General features: G+C 43.2%; 1 protein-coding gene across 1 annotated transcript; it reads right to left on the reverse strand.

Moving 5' to 3' along the window:
* On the reverse strand, positions 1 to 27,618 carry LOC142243858 (uncharacterized). The gene is made up of 4 exons (XM_075316063.1): positions 27,426 to 27,618; positions 26,577 to 26,727; positions 25,485 to 26,476; positions 1 to 224 (listed from the first exon to the last, which is right to left on the reverse strand). Exons 1-4 carry the CDS (start codon positions 27,610 to 27,612, stop codon positions 1 to 3), a joined length of 1,554 nt encoding a protein of 517 aa, XP_075172178.1. The 5' UTR covers positions 27,613 to 27,618.
* Positions 27,619 to 27,771: the final 153 nt, after the last annotated feature.

A 27,771-nucleotide genomic window follows, 5' to 3' on the forward strand; every position in this document is an offset into this window, starting at 1 on the left:
TTAACTGCCGCCATTAAAAAGTATATCGGCAGTCGTTAAAGGATTGATAAGCATTGTTACTAGTGATGAGCAAACCCATGGATATTCAGGTTCACTGACCAGCACGGACATAAAAGAAATTGAGTTTGGCAGCTGAACTTGACCCCAAACTTGACCTCGAACAACAAACTCCATACAAATCAATGGAGACAAGAAGTTCAGGGTTGTGAAATAGCTGTAGTAAGCTACAAATGGAAGTTAAATGGTAGTAACAGTAGCGTAGTTATACATACTCTTTTTCCTGGAGGACCACACTGCAGTCAGACTCTTTTCCAATCATGCTTATTAAGGTTCAACAATTTTTGCTGCTTCCCCCTCCCACCCTCTGTGCCAGTGTCTGAGATTTGTTGCAGCTGCTATACACATCACCGACCCTGTATCCATGGCTTTAAATGGTTGCACTTAGTTTGTTGTATGGTAGTGTAAAAATAAATAAATAATTTAAAAAAAAAAATGACATGGGCTCCCAGCATATCTTGAAAGCCAGCAAAGAACAGCTACAGGCTGCAGCCCCCACCTGTTAGCTTTACCGTGGCTGCATATCAAAATTGAGGGGATACTACAGCATTTAAAAAAAAATTAAATAAATTATTTTTAAAAAAGGCATATTGCTCCCCATTTGTGATAATCAGGATGCGAGGAGCTATGGATATTGACCCCTCCAACCTTAAAATACCAGCCTGCAGCTACCGAGAATTGGCACATCACATTTGATGTGCCAATATTCGTACTTTAGCTGGCTAATCACGCTTGCGCTAGTGCGGTGGCAATCAGGGTAATAATAGGAGTTAATGACAGCTGTGATTTGTCAAAAAATGACATCTGCCATCAATTTTTGGATTAGTCATGGATGGCATCTATGAGACACCCCCATTACTAATACTGTAAGTGAAAAGAAATAACACAAACATCCAAAAGAATTCTTTATTTGAAATAAAATACACACACCTTCTTTCCTTCCTTAATTAACCCCGAAAAACCCTTGTAGATCTGATGTAATCCATACAAAATCCCAAGATAATCCTCAGCTCTGCTACATCCAGTGGCTACAGAGAGGGAAAAAATGTTCACTCTCTGCAGGCTCTGTGAGTCACTGACAGCCAAAGCGGACCTGACTGTGATCAGCTGACATCACTCAGATTACTGGAGGTCACACACGGCTTCCCACAGTGTAACCTCAGATGACCTGACTGCTGGACTGTCAGACCACGGGTAAGTACCGTAGTCTGGTATTCAGGTCATCTGAGGTCACACTGGGGGCTCTCTTGCAGGTGTTACTATAGTGGAGGGCTGAAACAACAAGCTAAACTTAATCCCTTAACAACCACCTGCATACATTAAATGGCAGTTATTAAAGGGCCTTAATCCTAACACCGTTTTAAAATAGCGCTGAGAATTAAGTGTATATCGCTCTTCAGTGGACGTATATCCCAGGAGTGACAACTGACACAGCTGACATCTTGCGGCATCGGTCCTGACTGTTTTTTCAACTGAATAGAGCCAATTTGCCATAAGAAGTGTCTCCTCTCCTTACAACTAGTTCTCCCTCCCATCTAACTTTTCCTGGTCTGCCATCTTTATTGTGAATGTCTTCGACAAGAAAGAGGTGGAGATCCTATTGACCATCGTATTGTAGTGTACATGTGCGAACAGTCTTTGACCTTTCCTCACGTTTGTGCAATAAAATACATTACTCTCACACAGGACTGGGAAGGAGGACTGTGATTTTATAAGATGGAGGGGGCACTGCACCGAGAGCAGCGACACCAATTGGACCGCACCGCCCCCCCAGTTAAGTATCATAAAGCTATTTTTTTACCTTGTACAGAGCATTCTGGAGAGCTGTATATAAGTGCTCACAGTTGGTAGCTGCAGTTCATAAGGGAAAAACCTGGTGACAGGCCCCCTTTAAAAGTGTCTGTGTTGTAAAGTCTGCAAACACTAATCATGGCTGGAAGAAAATTATGTGGAGGTCTGTGTTAAATGGAAAAGAAGAAAAAAGTGAACCACTGAAAAGCAGCATTGTATCTCAGTGGTTAGCACTTTGCAGCACTCGGGTCCTGGGTGAAAATCCCACCAAATACAAAATCCAAAAGGTGTTTATGTGTTTGTGCTGGTTTTCTCCTAAGATATGTTGATAGGGAATGTATATTGTGAACCACAATGATGATAATGACTGTATAGTGCTGTGTAATATGGTGGTGCTATATAAGCAATCTAATATATAAAGCTGAGTACATGTATGTGTGTATGTAATATTGGTACCCTAAAGCAATTCGCACCGTTGCATATATAATTACAAAACTTTGTACAGCTGTCGCATTTCACTCAGGGAACGTCATTGACTAAGTTTTGAGGGGAAAATGTAAGCTCGCACTTTACAATTATTTGCCAAAAAACCTGCTTACATTAAAATCAATGGAACTGGAAGCTAAAAATCATTTATATGAGCTCTGGTTGGTTGCTATTAGAGATGAGTGAATACCGTAATATTCTTAATCGCTATACTCATAACGAATAGTTTGTATAATCACCAGCAGCGTATAGCCTGGTGATTGCATGGTGGCATGGGCCCCCTGAAATTATGTTTATAGGTGTTTCAAGTTTAAGTTGTGGCATTCAGCGGTGCCAAATTCAGTATGGGGAATGAAGGGTTAATTCCCTTCATGTGGTAACACGAGCAGGCTGCTATGATTGGTCAGCCTGCTGCGTGGTGGTAATGGAAGTTGTTATGATGGGAATTTATGGGGTTAATCTGCCCCCTGTGAGTAACGCGAGCAGGCTGTGTGATTGGTCAGCCTGCTGCGCGCCAATTTTAAAGTCTGTCATTGGTGGACAGAGGTAAATATGCAGGAGACTTGCCTTTATAAGGAGCCAGCTGTGTCAGTTTCCAGCTGTGAAGAAAGAAGAATCCAGATGGAGTCCCTCCTGGAGAAGATGATGGCTCGGGTCGGCGCAGCGGACGGCGAGGAGTGGCTGAAGAGGTGTCTGGCGCCGGTGAACGAAGCCGCCGAAGTGGTCCTGGATCCAGCTCCGGATCCCGCCGGCGTTCCTGCGCGGAGGGAAGAGCTTCTGCGGCCCGGAGATGGAGAAGATGTCCGGAGATCCCTGCGGAAGAAGAGGAAGAAGAGCGACGTCTACTCACCGCCTGCATCCTGTTCCCAGCGGTCCGGCGGAGGGAGGAAGAGGTCGGCATCTGCTCGCGGTCGGCGCGGCGCTGAGAGGAAGGCGTCGGAGACATCGCGAGAGGCGGGAGTTCCAGCGAGAGGAGGGACCGGAGCATCGCGAGACCGCCCAAGAAGCCGACGAGATTTGGCCACGTCATCAGGACGCGACTCCCAGAATGCCCGGTGGGCGATTATTCCGGAAGTCGCCGCCGGGGGTTCCGCTCCGGCTGCTGTGGCCGGTCACAGCAGAGATCCTGGGTCGCTTACAGGCCTGTACGCGCCGCCGGCCCCATTGCAAAAGAGCTCAGCTGGGGCTTTGGCAGCGGCGACGCAGGCCTGGAGCTCGACTGAAGAATCTGGAGAGGACGTCGCGGCAACATCCGTTCAACGCGATGGAAGGACCCTGGAGCGAGGACATGGTGAGAGCCCCTTTGCTGGAGCACCCAATGTTAGGGATAATGGTAAAGGACATTGTCATTAGGACTCTGTCTGAGCTACTTGGGGGCTATGTAGTGCTACCCCAGGCACCTGTTACTGAAGTTTCTATTCGGCACAGGTTCCCTGGGGTGACAGAGTCTCATTTAAAGGAAGCACTGACATGTGCTGTTTCCCCTTTGGGTTTTCATCTCAGTGCTTCCAATAAAGAAAAGATTTGGAGACAAGAGTATGTAGATATCTTTTCTCTGTTGCCGGTTGCTAGGGAATTGCAGCATAAAGTGGAGAAACCTGATGGAAAACAAGAGGTTGAGTCAGAGCGAAGGAAAAATTTTAAATCATTTTATTCATGGTTACAGGCTTTCTCCATTTATGCTGCAGTTCTTGGGGAGAAGTTTCCTAAATTGTGTAGTGGTTCGTTTCAACACCAAGATTGTATTTTGGAGGCTTATCGTAATTTCGGTGGCTTAGCATGGCTGAATTACGATGAGTCTTTCAGACAGAAATTGGCGGTTCACCCTGCTGTCAAGTGGGGTGTTAAAGATGTCGGGTTATGGCTGAATTTAATGCTGCCTCAGCGACAGAACCCTCACAGACAGCAGGTGACTGTCAATTCAAAAAGGCGGGTGTGCTTTGCATTCAATGAGTCTTCATGCAAGTGGCAGGGTACCTGTCGCTTTCGCCATGGGTGCTCGTTTTGTGGCGGGGCTCACCCCTTGTTTAAATGTTTTAAAAAGCATGGTCAGTCCACGGTACAGCCATCTGGTGTTAGGGAGCAGTTTTTTAAAGGCTCAGACTCTAGTGAGCCTGGAAGGAATGCTCCCGTGGCTGGACCGTTTTTCCAGACAGGCCGAAGGCAGCTCTGGTTCTTGGTGGGTTTCAGGCTGGTTTTCCTGTACCTTCTTTTGAAGGTATAGGTTGTAATGTAACTAAGAATTTACAATCGGTCGATAGTCATAAGGAGGTAGTCAGGTTACATATTGAAAAAGAACTGTTGTTGGGCAGGGTGTCTGGTCCTTTTGACTTTTCCTCCGTTTACAAATTTTAGGATATCACCTTTGGGGGTTGTCCCCAAGAAGGAGGTTAATTCTTTTAGGATCATACATCACCTGTCTTATCCAACAGGTAGCTCACTGAATGATGCTATTGATCCTAATGCATCTTCGGTGAGTTACACGTCTTTTGATGAGGCAGTGGATTTGTTACGGAAGTTTGGCCTGGATTGTTTCCTGGCCAAATCAGATATTAAGTCTGCCTTCCGGCTTCTGCCAATTAACCCCTTGGGTTTTAATTCTTTGGGTTTTTGTTTTGAGGGTTCTTTTTATTTTGACAGGTGCTTCCCTATGGGTTTTTCTTTATCATGTTATTATTTTGAGTCATTTTCCACGTTTTTGCATTGGGCAGTTCAAGAGGGGTTTTCAGAGGGGGGGTATGTTACATTATTTGGACGATTTCTTATTTGTTGGTAGGTCAGGATGTTGTTTGCAATTACTAAATACATTTTTGGGTTTGATGAAGTTTTTTGGGGTTCCGTTAGCTAATGATAAAACAGTTTTCCCTTGTACAGAGCTCGAGTTTTTAGGGATTGTTTTGGATTCACAAGAAATGGAATTGAGACTCCCTGGCCAGAAGATTATGAAGTTAAAAGGCTGTATTGCGAGTTTTTTAGTGAAGAAAAAGTGTACCCTGCGAGAGTTCCATCTCTGCTGGGTAGTTTGAACTTTGCATTAAGAATTTTGCCAATGGGGAGAGTGTTTTCAAGACGTTTGTATGATGCAACTAAGGGTGTTAGGTGTTCAGGTTCACACATTAGAATTTCGTGGGAGATGAGGAAGGATTTAACAATTTGGTATGAATTTTTAGAAAGTTTTAACGGGATTAGCTGCGTTCAGCAGGTTTTTATGTTGTCTCAGGATCTACTTTGGTTTACAGGGGTGTCTAAGGAAGTGGGGTTCGGTACGATTTTTCGTACACACTGGTGCTTTTCTTCATGGCCTTCATCTTGGTTGTCGGAAGATATTTGGGGTAAGGAACTAGCGAATAAGAGGATTATACTCTTATCACATTGTCAAGGTTTGGTTTTTTGCTTTGAACACCTTGGTGGTGAAGTGTAGGTTTCTAGGTGGTGTATTGCGAAAATTGGTTCTTTTGTGTTTGAGGTGGAATATTTGGTTGAAGGCTCGTTTTGCTCCTGAGTGCAATAATGCTTCCGTTTTTTACCTCTCTTCTCAGCGGTTAGAGGAATTCAGGAAGAGTTCAGGGAAGATGGACCCCCTTTTGAATGCATGCCCGTCCCAGTTATGGGAGGCAATTTTGGATTAGTAGCAGCTTCCATTAAAAATTCTATTGCACCAGGGACTTGGAAGGCATACTCGGCTGCTTGGTTGGCTTGGAATCAATTTTGTGACTCCAGGAATCTGGTTCCCCACAAGTGTGATGTGTCTACAGCACTTGGTTTTTTGAATTTTTATGTTGGTTTAGGTTATCGTTATAATTTTTTGTATAAAACATTTTGTGGAATCTCTTTTTTCTTAAAATTATATGGTGAGGAGTCTCTATTAAGCTTATTTGCGGTTCGGCAGGCGCTAAAGGGTTGTAAAAAAGGTTGTGTTGTGCCTGATCGCCGCAGGCCTATATCCGTGAATCTCTTAGAAAGGTTATGGTTTATGTTGAGTGAAGTTTGTTTTAACAATTTTGAGTTATATTTATTTCGTGCAGCTTTTGTTCTTTGTTTCTTCGCAGCACTCAGAATTAGTGAGTTGTTGTCCCATAGTCGGTGCAACACCTCGGGTTTATATAGAAAGGATGTTCACGTATCTGACTCTTGTGCGGTGTTATTTATTAGTAGGTCCAAAATGGACCAACTTGGTAAAGGGTGTTCTGTGAAGTTGCGTCCTTTACGGGGTTCATGTATATGCCCCGTCACTAATTTATGTCAATGGCTTACGGTACGGGGGGATACCCCGGGTTTGTTGTTTTTACATGTAGACGGTTCGCCTGCCACTAAGTTTCAATTTAATGCAATATTAAAAAAATGTATGGTTAAGTTGCAGCTAGATAGCTCCAACTTCTCATCACATTCTTTTCGGATCGGGGCGGCAACCGAGGCAGCAAGAGCTGGCCTCAAAGGGAAAATAATTGGTAAAATTGGTAGATGGGCGTCAAAACGCTATCAGTTGTATATACGCCCTAATTTATTATAATTAATTTATTCTGTCTCTCTCCAATTCTAGGCCCAATGGTGATTTGGCTTGTAGGCCATTCGTTTATACACTGGGCGCAGAGGAGAGCGGCTTGTAGACGTTACACAGAGAACTTATCTTTTCAGTATGATCTGATAAATGTTTTTTGGTACGGTATAAGAGGGTTAAAATTTTCTAATTTAGTTGGCACCTTAAAAGGTATGCTGTTGACTCACCCGTATCCTGATCTCATAATTTTACACATCGGAGGGAATGACTTGGGTAAAATAAAGACATTGGACTTGTTATCTAATTTCCGCAGAGATTTTGCGCTCATAAAGAATCTTTTTCCTTATTCAGCATTGATTTTTTCTGAAATTGTGCCGAGACTGGTCTGGAATGGCCAGCTTGCCTTTTTAGAAAAAATAAGGAAACGTGTCAATCGTGACATGGCAAAATTTTTTGTTAGTTTGGGCGACTTCTCATATCGCCATAGTGATCTGGAAGGTTTTACGGTTGGCCTATACAGGTCAGATGGGGTACATCTCTCTGACGTTGGTCTGGACATTGTTAATGTGGGTATCCAGAATATGATAGAAAAATGGCTGCGGTGTTTGGGGGGGGCCTCGTATTGTTAATACTCGGCCGTTTGGGGAAAAATCGCCCAACTATGTTGGGTGGATTGTGGTTTTATAAGTGGTTAATGGTACTTTATGGTGGTATTTATGGAATTTTATGGTTATTCATTTTTAATAATATGGTGATTTTAATTTATCAAGTTACCAATAATAAAACACCACGGCCATTTTTATCCAAATGTCATGTGTCTGAGTATTTATTCTTTATTAATGGTAAGTTAATTAGTTATAGTGGGCTTTATGCTACCATGTATAATCACCAGCAGCGTATAGCCTGGTGATTGCATGGTGGCATGGGCCCCCTGACATTATGTTTATAGGTGTTTCAAGTTTAAGTTGTGGCATTCAGCGGTGCCAAATTCAGTATGGGGAATGAAGGGTTAATTCCCTTCATGTGGTAACACGAGCAGGCTGCTATGATTGGTCAGCCTGCTGCGTGGTGGTAATGGAAGTTGTTATGATGGGAATTTATGGGGTTAATCTGCCCCCTGTGAGTAACGCGAGCAGGCTGTGTGATTGGTCAGCCTGCTGCGCGCCAATTTTAAAGTCTGTCATTGGTGGACAGAGGTAAATATGCAGGAGACTTGCCTTTATAAGGAGCCAGCTGTGTCAGTTTCCAGCTGTGAAGAAAGAAGAATCCCCCGCCCACCCTCCCAGTGTAAAGTCATGGTTTTTAACTGTTTATTATTTTTTGTCGTGATGTTTTATTAGTTGGGGAAAAATCGCCCAACTATGTTGGGTGGATTGTGGTTTTATAAGTGGTTAATGGTACTTTATGGTGGTATTTATGGAATTTTATGGTTATTCATTTTTAATAATATGGTGATTTTAATTTATCAAGTTACCAATAATAAAACACCACGGCCATTTTTATCCAAATGTCATGTGTCTGAGTATTTATTCTTTATTAATGGTAAGTTAATTAGTTATAGTGGGCTTTATGCTACCATGTAATATGCATGTATTCATTACGAATAGCAAATACAATGCAAGCCAATGAAAAATGCAAGTAATTTTTTGCTGGACCCAACAGAAAGGTCAGGGGGGCCTGTGGAAAAGGCTAAAGTGGATAGGAAAGTGATTAAACTGAATGTAGAGAGCCTGGAGATTATGCCTGCATGCATTTCTTACTCACATACACTACAGTTCAAATGTTTAGGGTCACTTAGATATTTCCTTATTTTTGAAAGGAAAGCACATTTTTTTTTTCAATGAAGCTAACATTAAATTAAACAGAAATGCACTCTATACATTGTTAATGTGGTAAATGACTATTCTAGCTTCAAAAGTCTGTTTTTTAATGCAATATATACATAGTTGTATAGAGGCCCATTTCCAACAACCACCACTCCAGTGTCCTAATGGTACATTGTGTTTGTTAACTGTGTTAGAAGGCTAATGGATGTTTAGAAAACCCTTGTGCAAGTTTGTTAGCACAGCTGAAAACAGTTTTGCTGATTAGAGAAGCTATAAAACCGACCTTTCTTTGAGCTAGTTGAGAATCTGGAGCATTATATTTGTTAGTTCCATTAAACTCTCAAAATGGCCAGAAAAAAAAAGAACTTTCATGTGAAACTCGACAGTCTATTCTTGTTCTTAGAAATGAAGGCTATTCCATGTGAGAAATTGCCAAGAAACTGAAGATTTCCTACAATGGTGTGCACTACTCCCTTCAGAGAAGAGCACAAACAGGCTCTAACCAAAGTAGAAAGAGAAGTTGGAGTCCCCGCTGCACAACTGAGCAGCAAGACAGAGTGGCAAAGAGAAAGCCATATCTGAGACTGGCTAATAAAAGGAAAATATTAATATGGGCAAAAGAACACAGACATTGGACAGAGGAAGATTGCAAAAACTGTTATGGACAGATGAATCGAAGTTTGAGGTGTTTGGATCACACAGAAGAACATTTGTGTGATGCAGAACACCTGAAAAGATGCTGGAAGAGTGCCTGACGTCAACTGTCAAGCATGGTGGAGGTAATAAGATGGTCTGGGGTTGCTTTTGTGCTGGTAAAGTGGGAGATTTGTACAAGGTAAAAGGGATTTTGAATAAGGAAGGATATCACTCCATTTTTCAATGCCATGCCATACCCTGTGGACAGTGCTTGACTGGAGCGAATTTCATCCTACAACAGGACAATTACCCAACTCGCCTCAAAATTATACATGAACTATTTAGGGAAGAAGCAGGCAGCTGGTATTCTATCTGTAATGAAGTGGCCAGCCCAGTCACCAGATCTCAACCCTATTGAGCTGTTGTGGGAGCAGCTTAACCGTATGGTACGCAAAAAGTGCCCATCAAGCCAATCCAACTTGTGGGAGGGGCATCTGGAAGCATGGAGTGAAATATCTCCAGATTACCTGATCAAATTAACAGCTAGAATGCCGAAGGTCTGCAAAGCTGTAATTGCTGCAAAGGAGCATTCTTTGAAAAAAGCAAAGTTTGAAGGAGAAAATTATTGTTTCTAGTATAAATCATTATTTGTAACCTAGTCAATGTCTGGACTATATTTTAAATTCATTATGCAATACATTTGATAAATAAAAGTATGACCGAGGTCAGTACATGCTGCGGCCGGTGGTGATCACAGCCTGCCATCTGCTGTCAGCCTGGTGACTCTAAGCAGCTCCTCCTATCAGACCTGGGCCCTGCAGTATGGTGTGTGTCACTGCAGTGACGTCATGGGTTCACCTGTGTTCATTCTGGGTGACGTGCGATCAGAATACACTTGGCTGAACCCGTGACATCACTGCTGCAAGTCCCACAGGACAGCGTGTGTTGAAGCAGTGACGTTACAGGTTCCCCAACGTTCATTCTGAGTGACATGCCAGCAGATTGCGCCGCTCACTTCACTTGCAGCCTGAATCTCACAAAGGGCAGCCTTGTTCTATGGCGCTTGCTGTGAGATGTAGCATTACTGGAAGCATCTTGGGACCTCGTGTGGGTTGCGTCGGACCTGCAGGGGTGTATGATGGTTAATAAAGTGGTGAAATATTGTGCTTTTTTGTCTTTTATTTCAAATAAAGGATTTTTTGGTTGTTTGTGTTTGTTTACTTTTACTTACAGATCAGTGATGAGTAGAGATGAGCGAACCGGTCGCGGTTCGGCTTGAGGTTGGTTCGCCGAACGGACCTCCCGTTCGAGTTCGGTTCGTCGAACGTTCGACGAACCGAACTCGAACTGCATAGGAAACAATGGCAGGCAATCACAAACACAGAAAAACACCTAGAAAACACCCTCAAAGGTGTCCTAAAGGTGACAAACAACTCAAACACATTGGAAAGTGACAAGGACATATACTCATGCGAAAACAAAACAGCTGGACAAGGAAAAAGAGGAGGACACACAGATATAGGCATGGCACGCCCTTCTAAAATCATGTAAAACACCGCAAGGTGACTCCAAGCGGAGTCTCCATTTTTTCCAAAAATTGGGCCACACACACACCCACCCCTTCAGTGGCAGCAGTTGTGCCCCAGTTGTACACTTCACAGCTACATTTGCATCAAGCACATTCAAAAATACGCCATTCTTATCCATCCCCAGGATGACACCGGGGTAGGTAGCAAAGTCTTTGCTGACCCATGACTTGTTCATCTTGGCTTCTTTTAAAAACAATGTAAGCAAGGGTTACTCCAAGCGGAGTCTCCCTTTTTTCCAAAAATTGGGCCACACAGACACCCACCCCATCAGTGGCAGCACTTGGGCCCTAGTTGCAAACAGGATGTTTTGATTTGCATCAAGCACATTCAAAAATACGCCATTCTTATCCGTCCCCAGGATGACACCGGGGTAGGTAGCAAAGTCTTTGCTGATCCCAGCTCTGTTCATCTTGGCTTCTTTTAAAAACACATCAAGCAAGGGTTACTCCAAGCGGAGTCTCCCTTTTTTTCCAAAAATTGGGCCACACAGACACCCACCCCATCAGTGGCAGCACTTGGGCCCTAGTTGCAAACAGGATGTTTTGATTTGCATCAAGCACATTCAAAAATACGCCATTCTTATCCGTCCCCAGGATGACACCAGGGTAGGTAGCAAAGTCTTTGCTGATCCCAGCTCTGTTCATCTTGGCTTCTTTTAAAAACACACCAAGCAAGGGTTACTCCAAGCGGAGTCTCCCTTTTTTTCCAAAAATTGGGCCACACAGACACCCACCCCATCAGTGGCAGCACTTGGGCCCTAGTTGTACACTTCACAGCTACATTTGCATCAATCACATTCAAAAATACCCCATAATTAACCGTCCCCAGGATGACACCGGGGTAGGTAGCAAAGTCTTTGCTGACCCATGACTTGTTCATCTTGGCTTCTTTTAAAAACAATGTAAGCAAGGGTTACTCCAAGCGGAGTCTCCCTTTTTTCCAAAAATTGGGCCACACAGACACCCACCCCATCAGTGGCAGCACTTGGGCCCTAGTTGCAAACAGGATGTTTTGATTTGCATCAAGCACATTCCAAATCCACAAGCATTTACTCTCCCCAGGATGACACAGGGGTAGTAAATTCCTTCTGGATCCATGACTTGTTCATTTTGATGAACGTCAGTCTGTCCACATTGTCACTGGACAGACGCGTGCGCTTATCTGTCAGCACACACCCAGCAGCACTGAATACACGTTCAGAGACAACGCTGGCAGCTGGACACGACAAAATCTCCAAGGCGTAACTGGAGAGCTCTGGCCATTTTTCTATGTTTGAAGCCCAAAAGGAGCAAGGCTCCAGTTGCACAGTCATGGCATCGATGTTCATTTGGAGATACTCCTGTATCATCCTCTCCAGCCGTTGAGTATGTGTCAGACTTGTTGTCTCTGGTGGCCTTGCAAAAGAGGGTCTAAAAAAATTATGAAAAGATTCCATAAAATTGCTGTTACCGGCACCAGATACGGTCCTACTGGTACGGGTAGACTGGTGAAGATGACGAGACCGTCCCATGTTTGTCAAGTTACAACTGGGAGATTCCCTCCCTGCACCTGCACGGTTGTTTGGTGGAAAAGCCGAGCTAAGATCGAGTAACAGCTTCTGCTGATACTCCTGCATACGTGCGTCCCTTTCTATGGCTGGAATTATGTCACAAAATTTGGACTTGTACCGGGGATCTAATAGTGTGGCAATCCAGTAGTCATCATCACTTCTAATTTTGACAATACGACTGTCATGTTGGAGGTAGTGCAACAAAAAGGCACTCATGTGTCTTGCGCAGCCATGCGGACCAAGTCCACGCTGTGTTTGTGGCATAGAGGTGCTACCCGTTCTTTCTTCCTCTGACATCTCCCCCCCAACCTCTTTCAACTGAAATTTGACCAAGGTCTCCCTCATCCGCTGAGTCTTCCATGTCCATGGACAGTTCGTCCTCCATTTCTTCATGTTCTCCTGCACCTTGCTCAACATTTCGCCTGCTATTATGCGCCCTTGTCGATCCCTGTTCCCCATGGTCCCATGCCTGCTGCGTTGGTGATGATGAACGTCTGGACCTTGGTGATGTTGTTGTCCCTTGCACATATGAATCCTCCTGTAGTTCCTCCCCTTCATGTTGTCCCACCCCCTGACTCCGAATAGTGTTTAGCGTGTGCTCCAGCATGTAAATGACTGGAATCGTCATGCTGATAATGGCATTGTCAGAGCTAAACATATTCGTCGCCATGTCGAAACTGTGCAGAAGGGTGCATAGGTCCTTGATCTGAGACCACTCCATCAGGGTGATCTGCCCCACCTCTGCATCTCGTTGGCCCAGGCTATACGTCATGACGTATTGCACCAGGGCTCTGCGGTGCTGCCACAGTCGCTGTAACATGTGGAGAGTTGAATTCCAGCGTGTCGCCACATCGCATTTCAGGCGATGAACCGGCAGGCCAAAAGACTTCTGTAGCGATGCAAGTCGCTCAGCTGCGGCGCTTGAACGCCGGAAGTGAGCAGACAGTTTTCGTGCCCTGTTCAGAAGGCCATCTAGGCCGGGATAGTGTGTTAAAAATTGCTGCACGACAAGGTTCAACACGTGAGCCATACAAGGTACGTGTGTCACCTTGCCCAGGCGAAGGGCCGCACCCAGGTTTGCAGCATTGTCGCACACGGCCTTACCAGGCTGCAGGTTGAGTGGAGACAACCATTTATTAAACTCGGACCGCAGAGCTGACCACAACTCCTCAGCTGTGTGACTCTTATTACCAAGACATGTCAAGCTAAAGACCGCCTGATGCCGTTGCGCTCGGCTGCCAGCATAGTAATGAGGCGTGCGTGATTCCTTCTGCGCAGTGAGAACGCTGGTGGCCTGACCAGGCAGGCTTGGGGCGGAGGTGGAGGACCCAGATGAGGTGGAGGATGCAGAAGCTGTGGCGGAACTTGGACAGACAGAGGATTGACACACAAGTCGTGGGGACGGCAAGACTTGTGCAGCAGACCCTTCACCATCTATCACCATAGTTACCCAGTGCCCAGTCAGCGACATGTAACGTCCCTGTCCATGCTTACTGGTCCAAGTATCGGTGGTGAAATGCACCCGTTCACACACAGAGTTTCTCAAGGAAGCGGTGATGTTGTGTGCGACATGCTGGTGTAGCGCGGGCACACCTTTCTTAGAGAAGTAGTGGCGACTAGGCATCTGGTACTGGGGCACAGCGACAGACATAAGGTCTCTAAAATCCTGTGTGTCCACTAGGCGGAAAGGCAGCATTTCGGTAGCCAACAGCTTACAGAGGGATAGAGTCAACCTCTTAGCTTTGTCATGGGTCGGAGGAAGTGGCCTTTTATTTGACCACATCTGAGGGACAGAGATCTGGCTGCTGTGTGTAGACGGTGTTGAGTAGGGTGTCCCTGGAAAAATGCAGGTTTGTGAGGAAAGTGCAGGCGGAGACATGATGTTGCCTTCATCCAACGTTGGTGCTATCGATGTCTGAGAGAGCTGTACACACTCACTTGTTTCCCCTTCCAAACCAACTGACGACCTTACAAGCAAACTGCCTGTTGCGGTTACAGTGGTGGAAGTTTTGCGTGGAAAAACAGGTGTGACAGCTGTCCCCACAGTCCTAGAAGATGAAGAGCGCGCGGATGCACTGGAAGGGGCGGGCGGTGGATGGTTCGCTCCGCTAGCCGGCATTGCAGCACGGTGAGCTTCCCACCGGGACTTATGATATTTATTCATGTGACGATTCATGGAAGAAGTTGTCAAACTGCTGAGGTTTTGACCTCTACTAACAGAATCATGACAAATGTTACATATCACATGAGTTGGGCGATCTTTTTCGATGTGAAAAAAGGCCCAGGCTAGGCAAGGCTTAGAGGCCATGCGACCTGTTGATCCACCCCGAATAATGCTCATAGGCAGAGTGGTGGCTGAGGATGCAGTTGTAGACGTGCTACCAGTGCTCCGACTCTGTCCAGGAAGGCGCAAGGTAACTTCGTCGTCGGTTGCATCCTCCTCCACCGCCTCTGTTGACCTCCTCGAGTGCCTGACTGGGGGTTGACAGTAGGTGGGATCTAGAACGTCATCATCAATTGTTGTGTTCGCACTCCCCTCCCCCTCAGACCGAGCCTCTTCTTGCCCTGACCGAATATTTAAGTTGTCATCCCAATCGGGTATCTGCGTCTCATCTTCATCAGTATGTTCTTCATTGTCTATAACCACAGGTGTTACAGTTTGTGACAAAGGGTCAACATTATGCTCAGAAACTTGGTCCTCACGGCCTGAATCTGAGTCACAAAGGTTCTGGGCATCACTGCAGACCATTTCCTGTTCTGTACTCACTGTAGCTTGGGAGCAGACCTCTGATTCCCAGGCTATAGTGTGACTGAACAGCTCTGCAGACTCAGCCATCTCAGTTCCACCATACTGTGCAGGGCTGATGGAGACTTCAGAGCTGGGAGAAATCAAGTGTGATTGGGATGACAACTCAGAGGAATGGTGTTTTTTGGATGCGGTACTTGAAGTGGCTGAGAGGGCACTTGTTGGACCACTTGAGATCCATTCAAGCATTTTCCTTTTTTGCCCATCATCTACCTTTGTTCCTCTTGTTCGTGTCCGTAAAAAAGGGAGCACATCGGATTGTCCACAATAAGTAGTAGACATCTTACTTTTGCTAGTAGATGGTCTATCTTCAGCAGATGATAATGGAGCTTTGGCACCTTCCCCACTGACAAAACCTTTTTTGCCTTTTCCACCACGCCTCTTCCCCTTTCCACCAGCATCTGTCATTTTGCCACTCATGTTGATTGCGACAAGATTGTGGACTGAAAATGTGGTAGTAAAAATTGAGAGGTGGTGAAGATTGCAGTGGTGGTCTAGCTTTATTAACAGCAGAATAATAAAGAATAAATATCCCTGACAATGTAACTTAGTTATAATTAGTTGGAGTGTGCAACGCAGGCAGACGTGCTGCAAATGTCTTGGCACTAGTGGGACTATAGCAAAGTCCAATAGCCACGTATAGGATGCCACTAGGTACACTGAGTGTGTGCTAGTATAATGGCTTAGTTATAATTAGTTGGAGTGTGCAACGCAGGCAGACGTGCTGCAAATGTCTTGGCACTAGTGGGACTATAGCAAACTCCAATAGCCACGTATAGGATGCCACTAGGTACACTGAGTGTGTGCTAGTATAATGGCTTAGTTATAATTAGTTGGAGTGTGCAACGCAGGCAGACGTGCTGCAAATGTCTTGGCACTAGTGGGACTATAGCAAAGTCCAATAGCCACGTATAGGATGCCACTAGGTTCACTGAGTGTGTGCTAGTATAATGGCTTAGTTATAATTAGTTGGAGTGTGCAACGCAGGCAGATGCGCTCTGCAAATGTCTTGGCACTAGTAGGACTATAGCAAAGTCCAATAGCCACGTATAGGATGCCACTAAAAAACACTTAGTGTGTGCAAGTATAATGGCTTAGTTATAATTAGTTGGAGTGTGCAACGCAGGCAGATGCGCTCTGCAAATGTCTTGGCACAAGTGGGACTATAGCAAAGTCCAATAGCCACGTATAGGATGCCACTAGGTACACTGAGTGTTTGTTAGTAAAATTGCTTAGTTTAAAAAAGTTGTAGTGTGCAATGCAGGCAGACGTGCTCTGCAAATGTCTTTGCACTAGTGGGACTATAGCAAAGTACAATAGCCACGTATAGGATGCCACTAGGTACACTGAGTGTGTGCTAGTATAATGGCTTAGTTATAATTAGTTGGAGTGTGCAACGCAGGCAGACGTGCTGCAAATGTCTTGGCACTAGTGGGACTATAGCAAAGTCCAATAGCCACGTATAGGATGCCACTAGGTACACTGAGTGTGTGCTAGTATAATGGCTTAGTTATAATTAGTTGGAGTGTGCAACGCAGGCAGACGTGCTGCAAATGTCTTGGCACTAGTGGGACTATAGCAAAGTCCAATAGCCACGTATAGGATGCCACTAGGTACACTGAGTGTGTGCTAGTATAATGGCTTAGTTATAATTAGTTGGAGTGTGCAACGCAGGCAGATGCGCTCTGCAAATATCTTGGCACTAGTAGGACTATAGCAAAGTCCAATAGCCACGTATAGGATGCCACTAAAAAACACTTAGTGTGTGCAAGTATAATGGCTTAGTTATAATTAGTTGGAGTGTGCAACGCAGGCAGATGCGCTCTGCAAATGTCTTGGCACAAGTGGGACTATAGCAAAGTCCAATAGCCACGTATAGGATGCCACTAGGTACACTGAGTGTTTGCTAGTAAAATTGCTTAGTTTAAAAAAGTTGTAGTGTGCAATGCAGGCAGACGTGCTCTGCAAATGTCTTAGCACTAGTGGGACTATAGCAAAGTCCAATAGCCACGTATAGGATGCCACTAGGTACACTGAGTGTGTGCTAGTATAATGGCTTAGTTATAATTAGTTGGAGTGTGCAACGCAGGCAGACGTGCTGCAAATGTCTTGACACTAGTGGGACTATAGCAAAGTCCAATAGCCACGTATAGGATGCCACTAGGTACACTGAGTGTGTGCTAGTATAATGGCTTAGTTATAATTAGTTGGAGTGTGCAACGCAGGCAGACGTGCTGCAAATGTCTTGGCACTAGTGGGACTATAGCAAAGTCCAATAGCCACGTATAGGATGCCACTAGGTACGCTGAGTGTGTGCTAGTATAATGGCTTAGTTATAATTAGTTGGAGTGTGCAACGCAGGCAGACGTGCTGCAAATGTCTTGGCACTAGTGGGACTATAGCAAAGTCCAATAGCCACGTATAGGATGCCACTAGGTACACTGAGTGTGTGCTAGTATAATGGCTTAGTTATAATTAGTTGGAGTGTGCAACGCAGGCAGACGTGCTGCAAATGTCTTGGCACTAGTGGGACTATAGCAAAGTCCAATAGCCACGTATAGGATGCCACTAGGTACACTGAGTGTGTGCTAGTATAATGGCTTAGTTATAATTAGTTGGAGTGTGCAACGCAGGCAGACGTGCTGCAAATGTCTTGGCACTAGTGGGACTATAGCAAAGTCCAATAGCCACGTATAGGATGCCACTAGGTACACTGAGTGTGTGCTAGTATAACGGCTTAGTTATAATTAGTTGGAGTGTGCAACGCAGGCAGACGTGCTGCAAATGTCTTGGCACTAGTGGGACTATAGCAAAGTCCAATAGCCACGTATAGGATGCCACTAGGTACACTGAGTGTGTGCTAGTATAATGGCTTAGTTATAATTAGTTGGAGTGTGCAACGCAGGCAGACGTGCTGCAAATGTCTTGGCACTAGTGGGACTATAGCAAAGTCCAATAGCCACGTATAGGATGCCACTAGGTACACTGAGTGTGTGCTAGTATAATGGCTTAGTTATAATTAGTTGGAGTGTGCAACGCAGGCAGACGTGCTGCAAATGTCTTGGCACTAGTGGGACTATAGCAAAGTCCAATAGCCACGTATAGGATGCCACTAGGTACACTGAGTGTGTGCTAGTATAATGGCTTAGTTATAATTAGTTGGAGTGTGCAACGCAGGCAGACGTGCTGCAAATGTCTTGGCACTAGTGGGACTATAGCAAAGTCCAATAGCCACGTATAGGATGCCACTAGGTACACTGAGTGTGTGCTAGTATAATGGCTTAGTTATAATTAGTTGGAGTGTGCAACGCAGGCAGACGTGCTGCAAATGTCTTGGCACTAGTGGGACTATAGCAAAGTCCAATAGCCACGTATAGGATGCCACTAGGTACACTGAGTGTGTGCTAGTATAATGGCTTAGTTATAATTAGTTGGAGTGTGCAACGCAGGCAGACGTGCTGCAAATGTCTTGGCACTAGTGGGACTATAGCAAAGTCCAATAGCCACGTATAGGATGCCACTAGGTACACTGAGTGTGTGCTAGTATAATGGCTTAGTTATAATTAGTTGGAGTGTGCAACGCAGGCAGACGTGCTGCAAATGTCTTGGCACTAGTGGGACTATAGCAAAGTCCAATAGCCACGTATAGGATGCCACTAGGTACACTGAGTGTGTGCTAGTATAATGGCTTAGTTATAATTAGTTGGAGTGTGCAACGCAGGCAGACGTGCTGCAAATGTCTTGGCACTAGTGGGACTATAGCAAAGTCCAATAGCCACGTATAGGATGCCACTAGGTTCACTGAGTGTGTGCTAGTATAATGGCTTAGTTATAATTAGTTGGAGTGTGCAACGCAGGCAGATGCGCTCTGCAAATGTCTTGGCACTAGTAGGACTATAGCAAAGTCCAATAGCCACGTATAGGATGCCACTAAAAAACACTTAGTGTGTGCAAGTATAATGGCTTAGTTATAATTAGTTGGAGTGTGCAACGCAGGCAGATGCGCTCTGCAAATGTCTTGGCACAAGTGGGACTATAGCAAAGTCCAATAGCCACGTATAGGATGCCACTAGGTACACTGAGTGTTTGCTAGTAAAATTGCTTAGTTTAAAAAAGTTGTAGTGTGCAATGCAGGCAGACGTGCTCTGCAAATGTCTTTGCACTAGTGGGACTATAGCAAAGTCCAATAGCCACGTATAGGATGCCACTAGGTACACTGAGTGTGTGCTAGTATAATGGCTTAGTTATAATTAGTTGGAGTGTGCAACGCAGGCAGACGTGCTGCAAATGTCTTGGCACTAGTGGGACTATAGCAAAGTCCAATAGCCACGTATAGGATGCCACTAGGTACACTGAGTGTGTGCTAGTATAATGGCTTAGTTATAATTAGTTGGAGTGTGCAACGCAGGCAGACGTGCTGCAAATGTCTTGGCACTAGTGGGACTATAGCAAAGTCCAATAGCCACGTATAGGATGCCACTAGGTACACTGAGTGTGTGCTAGTATAATGGCTTAGTTATAATTAGTTGGAGTGTGCAACGCAGGCAGACGTGCTGCAAATGTCTTGGCACTAGTGGGACTATAGCAAAGTCCAATAGCCACGTATAGGATGCCACTAGGTACACTGAGTGTGTGCTAGTATAATGGCTTAGTTATAATTAGTTGGAGTGTGCAACGCAGGCAGACGTGCTGCAAATGTCTTGGCACTAGTGGGACTATAGCAAAGTCCAATAGCCACGTATAGGATGCCACTAGGTACACTGAGTGTGTGCTAGTATAATGGCTTAGTTATAATTAGTTGGAGTGTGCAACGCAGGCAGACGTGCTGCAAATGTCTTGGCACTAGTGGGACTATAGCAAAGTCCAATAGCCACGTATAGGATGCCACTAGGTACACTGAGTGTGTGCTAGTATAATGGCTTAGTTATAATTAGTTGGAGTGTGCAACGCAGGCAGACGTGCTGCAAATGTCTTGGCACTAGTGGGACTATAGCAAAGTCCAATAGCCACGTATAGGATGCCACTAGGTACACTTAATGTGTGCTAGTATAATGGCTTAGTTATAATTAGTTGGAGTGTGCAACGCAGGCAGACGTGCTGCAAATGTCTTGGCACTAGTGGGACTATAGCAAAGTCCAATAGCCACGTATAGGATGCCACTAGGTACACTGAGTGTGTGCTAGTATAATGGCTTAGTTATAATTAGTTGGAGTGTGCAACGCAGGCAGACGTGCTGCAAATGTCTTGGCACTAGTGGGACTATAGCAAAGTCCAATAGCCACGTATAGGATGCCACTAGGTTCACTGAGTGTGTGCTAGTATAATGGCTTAGTTATAATTAGTTGGAGTGTGCAACGCAGGCAGATGCGCTCTGCAAATGTCTTGGCACTAGTGGGACTATAGCAAAGTCCAATAGCCACGTATAGGATGCCACTAGGTACACTGAGTGTGTGCTAGTATAATGGCTTAGTTATAATTAGTTGGAGTGTGCAACGCAGGCAGACGTGCTGCAAATGTCTTGGCACTAGTGGGACTATAGCAAAGTCCAATAGCCACGTATAGGATGCCACTAGGTACACTGAGTGTGTGCTAGTATAATGGCTTAGTTATAATTAGTTGGAGTGTTCAACGCAGGCAGACGTGCTGCAAATGTCTTGGCACTAGTGGGACTATAGCAAAGTCCAATAGCCACGTATAGGATGCCACTAGGTACACTGAGTGTGTGCTAGTATAATGGCTTAGTTATAATTAGTTGGAGTGTGCAACGCAGGCAGACGTGCTGCAAATGTCTTGGCACTAGTGGGACTATAGCAAAGTCCAATAGCCACGTATAGGATGCCACTAGGTACACTGAGTGTGTGCTAGTATAATGGCTTAGTTATAATTAGTTGGAGTGTGCAACGCAGGCAGACGTGCTGCAAATGTCTTGGCACTAGTGGGACTATAGCAAAGTCCAATAGCCACGTATAGGATGCCACTAGGTACACTGAGTGTGTGCTAGTATAATGGCTTAGTTATAATTAGTTGGAGTTTGCAACGCAGGCAGACGTGCTGCAAATGTCTTGGCACTAGTGGGACTATAGCAAAGTCCAATAGCCACGTATAGGATGCCACTAGGTACACTGAGTGTGTGCTAGTATAATGGCTTAGTTATAATTAGTTGGAGTGTGCAACGCAGGCAGACGTGCTGCAAATGTCTTGGCACTAGTGGGACTATAGCAAAGTCCAATAGCCACGTATAGGATGCCACTAGGTACACTGAGTGTGTGCTAGTATAATGGCTTAGTTATAATTAGTTGGAGTGTGCAACGCAGGCAGACGTGCTGCAAATGTCTTGGCACTAGTGGGACTATAGCAAAGTCCAATAGCCACGTATAGGATGCCACTAGGTTCACTGAGTGTGTGCTAGTATAATGGCTTAGTTATAATTAGTTGGAGTGTGCAACGCAGGCAGATGCGCTCTGCAAATGTCTTGGCACTAGTAGGACTATAGCAAAGTCCAATAGCCACGTATAGGATGCCACTAGGTACACTGAGTGTGTGCTAGTATAATGGCTTAGTTATAATTAGTTGGAGTGTGCAACGCAGGCAGATGCGCTCTGCAAATGTCTTGGCACTAGTGGGACTATAGCAAAGTCCAATAGCCACGTATAGGATGCCACTAGGTACACTGAGTGTTTGCTAGTAAAATTGCTTAGTTTAAAAAAGTTGTAGTGTGCAATGCAGGCAGACGTGCTCTGCAAATGTCTTTGCACTAGTGGGACTATAGCAAAGTCCAATAGCCACGTATAGGATGCCACTAGGTACACTGAGTGTTTGCTAGTAAAATTGCTTAGTTTAAAAAACTTGGAGTGTGCAATGCAGGCAGATGTGCTCTGCTAATGTCTTTGCACTAGTGGGACTATAGCAAAGTCCAATAGCCACGTATAGGATGCCACTAGGTACACTGAGTGTGTGCTAGTATAATGGCTTAGTTATAATTCGTTGGAGTGTGCAACGCAGGCAGATGCGCTCTGCAAATGTCTTGGCACTAGTGGGACTATAGCAAAGTCCAATAGCCACGTATAGGATGCCACTAGGTACACTGAGTGTTTGCTAGTAAAATTGCTTAGTTTAAAAAAGTTGTAGTGTGCAATGCAGGCAGACGTGCTCTGCAAATGTCTTTGCACTAGTGGGACTATAGCAAAGTCCAATAGCCACGTATAGGATGCCACTAGGTACACTGAATGTTTGCTAGTATAATGGCTTACTTAGAATGAGTTGGAGTGTGCAGAGGACAAGAGGGTACAGTGGCAGGATTGTGGTGCTCTTTGTAGAGGAATGGAAGCCTGCCTTTCTATTCCCTCCTAATGGTGAAATGCAGGGAGGAAATCCCTGACCTGGGCTACACAGACGCTGTTGCTGTTTGCAGGACCTGTCACTTATGGCTCTCTGACCCTGCCGCTTTGAGCCCTTAAAAGGACTGCTAGAATGTGCTCTACCTAAGCTGTCTAAGGCCTCTGCCACACTCACGTGTAAAAAACGTACGTTTGGTGTAGTCCGTTTTTTGTGTCCGTGTTCCGTATTTGCAGTCCGTTTTTCCCCTCCGTGTGGTGTCCGTATGCATATCGTGTGTCATACGTGTGTACGTGTGTGCGTTTTCCTGTGCGTGAAATACGTCAGTGTGTGTTCCGTGTGCAGTCCGTTTTTTGTGCGTGTTTCACATGTTTCACACATTGAGATAATGGTGATTACTTGGAATTAAATGACACATAGGTGTATGTGATTAGGACATAAATATAAGTTAACTATAAACTGTTTCCTGCTTGTATTATGCCTTGGAGCACCTATGTGTTGAGACAAAATTGTCGCAATGCCATTATCCACGGAGGCCTTAGTGTTTTTATGTTGGATTATATCTCGTCGTTTTGGCGTTCGACGCCACATGTTGCAATATGATAATGTAAGAAGAACCAGATTGTGGGTGCATCCACTAATGATGATGCGGCCTATGCATGGTCATTTCCATACTTTATTTTTTGAGTTACGGAATTTCCCAGATAAGTTTTTTTCATACTGCCGGTTGTCAGTTGAGAGTTTTGATTACTTACTAAATATTTTACGACCTCATTTGCAACATCAGGACACTTGGATGCGGCTTTCCATTTCCCCAGAGGAGAGATTTATGGTGACTCTGAGGTATTATATTTGTTATTTTTGTAATTTGTGTAAATGTGTTATTTTTCACATTGAAATGTGTAATTGATCTTTATTGATCTAATCTCATTTTTGATTCAATGTTTGTGTTTTCTTATGATTGTTTTAATTTAAAAAAAACATAGTGTTAATTGTAAATCATTGTTTGTCTTGTTTTCATAGATTCTTGGCGACTGGTCAATCTTTTAGTGCTTTACATTTTGATTTTTTGTTGGGTCGATCAACCATTGCCGTTATAGTACGTCACACATGCGACATGATATGGCAACATTTAAAAGAAGAAATGATGCCTCAGCCAAACAGTGAAGATTGGTTGAAAATCTCTAAGGGCTTCAAGGACTCTGTTGACTTTCCTAACTGCATAGGAGCTTTGGATGGCAAGCATTTCAGAGTTAAAAAGCCACCAAACTCTGGGTCACGTTATTTCAATTTTCATAAGTTTTTTTCCGTTGTTATTTTGGCATTGGTTGACACAGAATACCGATTTATTTATGCAGACATTGGGGCCTATGGTAGTGCCTCAGATGCCCGTATTTTTCGTTCATCAAGATTAGCCCAACGCCTGCAAGAAAATTCATTATTGATCCCCCCTCCAGTTGCCCTACCTGGTACATCTGGACCGTTGGCACCATATGTGATGGTAGCAGATGCAGGATTTGCATTATCCAAACATGTTATGCGACCATATCCAAGGAGATCCATTGATGACAGGAAACAGTACTTTAATAATCGGCTAACTAAAGCAAGACGTTATGTGGAGTGTGCATTTGGTATTTTAGCTAACAAATGGCGCATTTATCAGACAACGATTCAGTTGCAGCCAACCTTTGTCACATCTGTACTCAAGGCTACCATAGTGCTTCACAATTACTGTCGGATACATGAAGGAGGAACTTATGTGGATGATGAATTTCAGATAAACCATGTTGTTAATCCCACAGGTGAACCTATGTCTCATAATTCCGTGACATCTGGTTTACAAATTAGAAATTTATTTACTGATTACTTTAATTGTTTTGATGATACTAATAATAGTGTTGATTGTTAAGATTGTGATGGTTTTTTGTTGATAAAAATAAAAAATTTTTTTATTATAGGAACTTGGTTAATTTTTCTCAACATCTAAGAGCTTAAATCGAACTAGTATTAAAGGGCAAATGCGTTAATCATAAACTGACATTTCTGTTAGCAACATGGTTTTCTGAATGTTGTATGTATGTGTATGTACATTTCTGTGTTACTATCATGTTTTAGGAAACTTATTTCAAACTTACAACATTAATAATGTTAATCGTCTATTGAAAAAATGCAATATTATTAATAAATATCAATAATAAACATGTTTCTTTTCTTCAAAAACAGAATCTTTTATTAAGAATAAGCATATTAATCCATAAAGTAAGGATGTTATTTTTTCACATCCACATTAAAAATGTACATATTGTTCATTTTGTGTTAAATTTTTCTAAATGTAAATTTTGATGCTATTCTTCATAACATACAAAATATACTTTACATACAAGAGTAATTGTAAAGAAAATGTGTGCATTGCTTACAATGTAGAAAAATGTCGGCCAATTAAGTTGCTATCATGTTGGACATTGACATAGACCAAAAAATTGTAAACTGTGTTTTCAGAATATTAGAACTAATCTAACCATCAAATTGGTTGGGTAAAAATGTGTTCATAAAATTCCAAAAATAAAGGCCATAAAACATATATGTGATCCGTCACTAAGTATAATCACACATGTTTTTAAAATCTTTTCAACTCTGAGTTTGCACATTTTTGGAAATCCCTCTTTTTTAACATTTTGACACATTCATCAGATTTGTTGTTTGATTGTTAAGATTAACAAAAATGTGCATCACAAGTCAACAAGATCTTCTAGTGAAGTAACCTGAGTGTTGCTGAGTATGTTGTTTTGTGTGGCCTCAGAAATGGTATTTTCAGGAATGGAAACAGTTGTTTGCTGAACAACATTCCTATTACTAGCTACAGTAGTGTGTGGAACAGTCTGTTGCATGCTGGTTTGTCCCAACACATTGCCTGTGGTTGAGTACACCTGTGGATCTACATGGGTAATTGGGTATTGTGTGTGTGTATGTTGTTGACCTTGAGGATAGTTGACTGATGTTTGTAAGTGTGGTGTAGGTAACATAGTTGAGATTGGATAATGAGGCATCATGAATGATTGTGGGTATGTTGAACCTGGAAACAAATTAGGTAAACCACCAATATTTGTGGGTTGAGTAAAGTAACTAGTAGTTTGAGTTGGTTGTAAATTCATATAGTTCATGGGTTGCTGAGAGGTAGCACTTTGTACTGTGCTTAAGGCACCAGTATTGGTTGCAACATACCCTTGTCTAATTGGTGTTGGGAATAACGTACTTGAAGCAATTGAAGGTTGTCCAGATTGTTGTAATAGTGGATTATTGACTATTACAGTTGCCATTGTTGTTTGTGTTGAAATTGTATTTTGATTGTCTGTTGTGTTTGGGACTGTATGTTGTTGCATAATGGTACGCCAATTTTCTATGGCCTCATACACTCTCACTGGTTCCTGTTCTGCCTGACTAGCTGACAGTAGGGTAAGCATAGCAGCTCTTACACGTTCCTGCCTATCTGAAGGAATTTTGGTTAAGCTAGTAGATAAAGACCGACAAAAACGCTCGGCATCTGTTTCTGGAATTAAAGTGTTCATTATGTGAATAATGCGTGTGTCAATTATTTCCGGTAAGGATCTCATTTCCTCAGGTCTGCGGATTCTTCTTGCACGTAGAGGTTGTGGTGCAAAACGTGGAAGTACATTTGTTTGTGTTGATTGTGTAGCTGGTGTGGTTGTTTGTTGCGTTGATGAGCCTTGGGTGTTGGTTTGTGCACTCTCTGTCCCACCCTCATGTGAATCATTTGCTGCATCTTGTTGAGTCTCAGGAATTTCAATGTCTTCTCTGGCAGGTTCTTGTTCTGATGCTGAGGTGGCTGTAGCAGAGGGACCTGCTGTTGGTTCATCATCTGATTCGTCAAGATTATCCTCCGTTCTATAAGAAATGAAAAAACATATTACAATCTTAACATTTATCTTTGTCCAATTATCTTCAGGGGTTTTTTTTTTTTTTTTTAAAAAAAAAAAAAACTTACTGTGTAACTTCTAAGATGGGTGCTAGGAAGCTTATTTGTTCATAGTAGACATATCTGCGTTTGCGGCCTTGGCTGGATGAGGATGGTATAGGGTTGTACTCCCTTCGGTACTGATCACGGGCTGAACGCCAACGCCTTTTTACCAAGTCAACTGTGGAAAATAAAAAAATATGTCACTTGCAACATTCTCCATAAATCTGCACACATTAATTTAAATAATGTTTGCGAAATGTAATATACAATTTAACACAATTATGTTGGTCAAATACTTAGGATGAAATATAATTTATTTAGATATTCTTCATTCAAAAACATGTTTAGACATTCACACATAACCAAATAATATTTCTGAATAATTATATTTTAAGTAATTGTCATCTATATTTAAATTATAATTTGGTGTTTTTGCAATGACATTTGGCTATCAATTACTAGAAATATTATTTGATACATGTAGGTAATGATATTGACATGTCATTTTAAACAATTTTATTTTAAAAAAAAAAAAAAACAAGATTTTCAATTGTGATACTAAATTTAGACTAATACAACAGGGAATTTTAAAACACATGACAGTTTAATCAGTTAATTAAGTAAATTCATGAAGAATTCCAAGTCAGATTACAAATTTAAGTATACTTTGATTTTTGACACTTATGAAAGTTTGGTGATACTATGAAAAAAGTGTACAGGAACTCAATATATTGAGTAGTACATATACCAATTCTTCTCATAGGATTTTACACTAAAAGAAAACATAACTATGCCAAAACAATCACAGTTTGAAAGTATGAACAAATCCAAATATAGATATTAAATAAATAACTATAAAAAAATACAACAACTTACCATATTTAGCACGCTTTGCAGGAGAACATCTAGACCATGCATTATTGGGGTACACTTCCTCAGCTACTTGATTCCAATGGCGCTCAACTGTCAGTCGGTCATGGTAACCATCTACACGTGTATCCCATAATGGTGGGTGAGTCTCGACAGCTGTTATAAGTTTCTCCGTGTCCACCCGTGGTGCCATTATTATATTTCGAAGACGAAAGTTTGCTCAAAATAGATCTTGCAATACACAGAACTACAACTTCTTGCTTGCTCACTCCTTCTGCAAATGCACAGTTAGTTTTGTGCAAAAAAATATGTTAGCTACGCCACCTGAAAGTATTTCAGAGTGTAACAAACT

This window comes from Anomaloglossus baeobatrachus, chromosome 6 (assembly GCF_048569485.1).
Source record: "Anomaloglossus baeobatrachus isolate aAnoBae1 chromosome 6, aAnoBae1.hap1, whole genome shotgun sequence".
Lineage (NCBI taxonomy): Eukaryota > Metazoa > Chordata > Amphibia > Anura > Aromobatidae > Anomaloglossus > Anomaloglossus baeobatrachus.